Here is a 6,000-nt window from a genome sequence, read left to right on the forward strand (position 1 = left end):
TCATCTAAGTTTTTGCTGTGTCATTTAGATTACGTTTTATATTGTTAAAATTTTTTTAAGATTTTCAACAAAATAAAATTAATACTGAAATGATCTTTATTAGTTTACTTTAAAGGTTTACGTTTTTTAACTGAAAATTAATTTTAAATTAAACTCTCGCAACACTTATCTTTAAAAGAAAATTTAATATTGCAGAAATTAAAAAAATTAAAATTGTAATTTTTATGTTGTTGGGTTTCTTTAAAGTTTTGTATATTTTACACTTAAATCCCACAAGCGTTTTGCATCATCATCGCTTTTAACATAATCCTTTACTTCAGCCATCTCACAATTATCAAAATATTTTCCTGATACACCTTTCAACTCGGGTGCTATGGCAACGTAGATTGACGTTTGTGCTCCCTCTAGTGGTGTTTGCCAGGCCACGACGGTTTCCTCTATAAAGTCTTTTACTCGTTTTCCTTCTTCGTCGTTCGCCCATCGTATTATTTCAGTTTTAACAGTGCCTGGGTGAACGCTGTTAACAGTTACTTCAGTGCCTTGTAATAGCTTAGAAAGCTGACGAGTAAATAGAATAGTCATACACTTGCTAGAATAATAAGCTTCCAATTGATGATAACTTTTTTCCCAGTTCAAATCTTCCCAATGAACTGGGCCAAACGTATGAGTAATAGAAGACAAGACAACTATTCTACTTGGTGCACTTTTCTTGATGAGGTCAAGTAGTAAATTTGTAAGCAGAAAATGACCAAGATAATTTACACCAAATTGCATTTCAAATCCATCTTCTGTTTTGAATAAGGGGCAGGCCATTACCCCGGCATTATTGACCAAAATATTTAACTTGGGTTCAGTAGAATTAATGTCAGCAGCTAGCTTACGAATTGATGCAAACGAAGCTAAATCTAATATTTTAGTAACGACATTGTTTGGGCCACATTTTGCTTCTTTTATAACTCTTTTTCTTGTCTTGAAAGCCTTTTCATAATCTCTGCAGGTCATTATAACTCTAGCACCTCGTCTAGCAAGGTCAATTGTAGTTTCCAATCCAATTCCAGTATTTGTTCCAGTGATTAAAACTGTTTTGCCATCCAACTTAACATCACATTTTACCATTCCGTTTTCTGCACTTTTCACAGTTGTCATTTTAATCAAAAGCTAATACCGATTTCTGACAATGTATGTATCTTAATATTTTTGTGACAGTTTACTAAAGTTGTAAAAAGTAGGTTAAAGTTATCGCATATTAAATTTTACCACGGTTCAATAGACAGTGCATACATTAAAGATAACAATTTTTAAACACGCCAGCTAAACGTAACTGCAAAGAATTTATTTAAACACGACTTGACATTTTAGCAACAGGAATTTTGTATTTACAAAACGACGTTAAAACTTAAAACCTGGTTATTTATCGTATATTTATGATATATTGTTTTAAAATGTAAAAACTTTTGTCAAATTGTACGAATTTGATCTGAATAGTTTTCGTCGTCCATTATTTGACAGTTTAAAAACGTTCACAAACAAATTATATTGAAATAAATTTAAAAAAATATTTTCCATTTTGTTGTTACATGTATTCGTTTGTCTAATTAACAATAAATGTTGCAAAAGTTTTTAATGTAGGCAATGTAGCAAATACTTTACACGCAATTAGTGAAACAGTTCAGGTATTCGTTTATTTAGGTCTTGTATCTGTTAAACATAGCCTAAGTTGTTGAAACACTAAAAACACACAGGTTGCGAGATGGTTAATATTTAGCTTATGCGTAGATAAACTACTTCTAAAATACACAGAGATTATGATTACTAAACATAAGTGAAGATAAAACGCCATATTCTTAGGCTATTTTATTTTTAGCAAGTTTTATCAGTAAATTTTTTGAAATTTAAAATATAAGAAATTTACGAGTAATTGTGTGTTTAAATAGCCTAACAATATCAATACATTGTTTAACTTCAAGGTTGGAGTTAAAATCGACAGAATAACTTTAAAATGGCAACTGTAAAAAGTGCAGAAAACGGAATGGTAAAATCTGATGTTTAGTTGGATGGCAAAACAGTTTTAATCACTGGAACAAATACTGGAATTGGATTGGAAACTACAATTGATTTTGCTAGGCGAGGTGCTAGACTTATATTGACATGCAAAGACTATGAAAAAGCTTTCAAGACAAGAAAAAGAGTTATAAAAGAAGCAAAATGTGACCCAAACAATGTCGTTACTAAAATATTAGATTTAGCTTCGTTTGCATCAATTCGCAAGCTAGCTGCTGACATTAATTCTACTGAACCCAAGTTAAACATTTTAGTCAATAATGCCGGAGTAATGGCCTGCCCCTTATTTAGAACAGAAGATGGATTTGAAATGCAATTTGGTGTAAATTATCTTGGTCATTTTCTGCTTATAAATCTATTACTTGACCTCATCAAAAAAAGTGCACCAAGTAGAATAGTTGTCCTGTCTTCTGTCACTCATACGTTTGGCCCAGTTCATTGGGAAGATATTAACTGGGAAAAAAGTTATCATGAATTGGAAGCTTATTATTCTACCAAGTGTATGACTATTCTATTTACTCGTCAGCTTTCTAAGCTATTACAAGGCACAAAAGTCACTGCGAACAGCGTTAACCCTGGCCCTGTTAAAACCGATATAATACGATGGGCGAACGACGAAGAAGGAAAGCGATTTCAGGATCTTGTCAAAGAAAAAGTCGATGTCTGGTTAACACCGCTAGAGAGAGCACAAACGTCAATTTATGTTGCCATAGCACCCGAATTGGAAAATGTATCAGGAAAATATTTCGATAATTGTGAGATGGCTGAAGTAAAGGATTATGTGAAAAATGAAAATGATGCACAACGCCTGTGGGATTTAAGCATCAAATATACAAAACTATAAAGAAACCATACAGTGTTAAATATGTGTTCAAGTTATGCAACTTTTAAAAAGAAAATTAAAATTAATTAAAAAAAAGAAAAGGGAAACCCTGTTTGTGATGACGTAGAAAGTACTAGCTTGTATTTCTCACGCAGGTACTGACTTTGCAACATTTTAGGTATCCGTTTATTTAGGTCTTGTATCTGTAACACATAGCCTAAGTTGTTGAAACACTAAGAACACAGGTTGCGAGATTGTTAATATTTAGCTTATAGCGTAAATAAACTACTTCTAAAATACATAGAGATTATGATTACTAAACATAGGTGAAGATAAAACGCTATATTCTAAGGCTATTTTATTTTTTGGCATTTTTTATCAGCATTTTTTTTTAATTTAAAAAATAAGAAATTTACTAGTAATTGTGTTTTTAAATAGCCTTACAATATCAATACATTGTTTAACTTCAAGGTTGGAGTTAAAATCGACAGAATTACTTTAAAATGGCAACTGTAAAAAGTGCAGAAAACGGAATGGTAAAATGTGATGTTAAGTTGGATGGCAAAACAGTTTTAATCACTGGAACAAATACTGGAATTGGATTGGAAACTACAATTGACCTTGCTAGACGAGGTGCTAGAGTTATAATGACCTGCAGAGATTATGAAAAGGCTTTCAAGACAAGAAAAAGAGTTATAAAAGAAGCAAAATGTGACCCAAACAATGTAGTTACTAAAATATTAGATTTAGCTTCGTTTGCATCAATTCGTAAACTAGCTGCTGACATCAATTCTACTGAACCCAAGTTAAATATTTTGGTCAATAATGCCGGGGTAATGGCCTGCCCATTATTTAGAACAGAAGATGGGTTTGAAATGCAATTTGGTGTGAATTATCTTGGGCATTTTCTGCTCACAAATTTATTACTTGATCTCATCAAGAAAAGTGCACCAAGTAGAATAGTTGTCTTGTCTTCAGCCACTCATACGTTTGGCCCAGTTCATTGGGAAGATATCAACTGGGAAAAAAGTTATCATGAATTGGAAGCTTACTATTCTACCAAGTGTATGACTATTCTATTTACTGGTCAGCTTTCTAAGCTATTACTAGGCACAAAAGTCACTGCAAACAGCGTTAACCCTGGCCCTGTTAAAACCGATATAATACGATGGGCGAACGACGAGGAAGGAAAGCGATTTCAGGATCTTGTCAAAGAAAAAGTCGATGTCTGGTTAACGCCGCTGGAGGGAGCACAAACGTCAATTTACGTTGCCATAGCACCCGAGTTGGAGGGTGTATCAGGAAAATATTTTGATAATTTTGAGATTGCCGAAGAAGCTGAATATGTAAAAAATGATGATGATGCAAAACGTTTGTGGGATTTAAGCATCAAATATACAAAACTATAAAGTACAGTGTTAATTACACGAATTATAAAGAAAAATTTTAATTTGTTTAACATTTATAATTTGTAATAATTTCTGTATAAAATGCTTGACAAGATATTTGTCAAAAACTCTATGCAATAACGTTTTGATATGTGAAAAATCATAATTAAAATGAATTATACTTTTAATTCTTAATATTTTTGCTAAATATAAAATCATAAATAAGTTTTGCTAACTTTAAAGTTAATGTAAGTTCAAAGTTAATGTTAAAGTTAATTTAAACTTATTTAAATAGAATCGAAATAAATATACATAATATTAGAATATGCATTCAACACTAAAAAAGAACTAGTCCAAAAAAGCTTACATCCAAAAACACATCTTGCAAACAATAAAGATAGCAGTAGACGTAAACACGTGACTAGAAGAAATAAAAGGTGTAAGCACGTGACTAAGAAGTAGATAACGACATTCCAATATTTTTACATTAATAGTAAAATAATAAATTTTTGTGACACTTCTAAGCCTTGCGAATATAAATAAACTTAATTTATAAAATGTATAGAGTAATTTTCATGTTGTAACTGAGTTTAGGGCAAATGTAAATTATTTTGGTTATGTTTTAAATTGTTTGCTAAATATTTTTTTAAGGGATGTTTTTTGTTTGCTAAATATTTTTTTAAGGGAAGTTAAAACGACAACCAAAGTTTTTTGATTAGTTTTATATATATTTGGTTTATCATGTTTTTTTTTAATTAAAATCCTACATTGGCAATAAATATATTTGGTTTATCATGTTTTTTTTTAATTAAAATCCTATATTGGCAATATTTTTAATTAAAATCCTATATTGGCAATAAGGTAAAAGGCATTTTTTTAAAGGTATTTTACATAAAATTTTTAGTTATTGGTATATATATACATTATAAAAACCTATTAAAATAAATATTAATTCTTTTACAGGGTTTAAATTTGGAGTGGTGTAAAAAATGTCCTGACATTGGGTTACCGAAACCTGATCTCGTTCTTCTCTTGGATCTCAAAATATCAGAGTCCGAAAAACGCGGTGATTTTGGTGGAGAAAGGTACGAACAGATAGACTTTCAGAAAAAGGTTTCACAAAATTACCAAAAACTTTTCGACAAATCTTATTGGAGGAATGTTGATGCAGATCGGCCAATGAAAAAGGTTACTTCTGATATGCAAAAACATATTGAAGATGCTATCAAAAGTGTTGGACAAACCCCTATTGAACAATTATGGATAAAATAACTTTTTTACATTACTTTACTTGGTCAATTTTTAAATAAATACTCATTATAAAAAGTGTTTTATACAATCATATTATTATTGTGTCAGTTTTGTAACATGAACAAATTATTTTTTTACTTTTTCTTAAATTTATATTGTAGATTTATTTAGACTGTATTATTTATTACACTAAGAATTGTTATAGGATCCCTGTGTAAGTATTGAAATATTAATAAAATTTTATTTTTACCATTGCTTTTAATTTTACCGGCAGCGTGGTGTAGTGGTAAGAACACTTGCTACACCACACATGAGGTCGTGGGTTCAATTCCCACAGATCTCATGCTGTAGCGCCCTTGAGTAAGGCGCTATAAACGGTACAAACTCCTGCTGAGCCAATACTTAATCAGCAGCATAATTACTATGCAATTATAATCTATATAATATCCCAAACTGCTACAGGCAACTCGAGACTGG

The 6,000-nt window shown here is 31.0% G+C and overlaps 1 protein-coding gene and 3 pseudogenes across 2 annotated transcripts; 3 read left to right on the top strand and 1 right to left on the bottom strand.

Annotated features, from left to right (window-relative positions):
• Nucleotides 1-240: 240 nt before the first annotated feature.
• Nucleotides 241-1,146, bottom strand: LOC145741889 (retinol dehydrogenase 14 pseudogene; annotated as a pseudogene).
• Nucleotides 1,147-1,999: 853 nt separating this feature from the next.
• On the top strand, nt 2,000-2,905 carry LOC145741900 (retinol dehydrogenase 14 pseudogene; annotated as a pseudogene).
• A 290-nt stretch (nt 2,906-3,195) lies between these two features.
• LOC145751398 (retinol dehydrogenase 14 pseudogene) lies at nt 3,196-5,367 on the top strand (annotated as a pseudogene). The gene is made up of 2 exons (XR_014283734.1): nt 3,196-4,709; nt 5,236-5,367. The product of XR_014283734.1 is annotated as a retinol dehydrogenase 14 pseudogene (transcript).
• On the top strand, nt 4,830-5,544 carry LOC145741906 (thymidylate kinase-like). The gene is made up of 2 exons (XM_082559592.1): nt 4,830-4,838; nt 5,236-5,544. Exons 1-2 carry the CDS (start codon nt 4,830-4,832, stop codon nt 5,542-5,544), a joined length of 318 nt encoding a protein of 105 aa, XP_082415718.1.
• Nucleotides 5,545-6,000: the final 456 nt, after the last annotated feature.

Source organism: Corella eumyota, chromosome 1 (assembly GCF_963082875.1).
Source record: "Corella eumyota chromosome 1, kaCorEumy4.1, whole genome shotgun sequence".
Taxonomy (NCBI): domain Eukaryota; kingdom Metazoa; phylum Chordata; class Ascidiacea; order Phlebobranchia; family Corellidae; genus Corella; species Corella eumyota.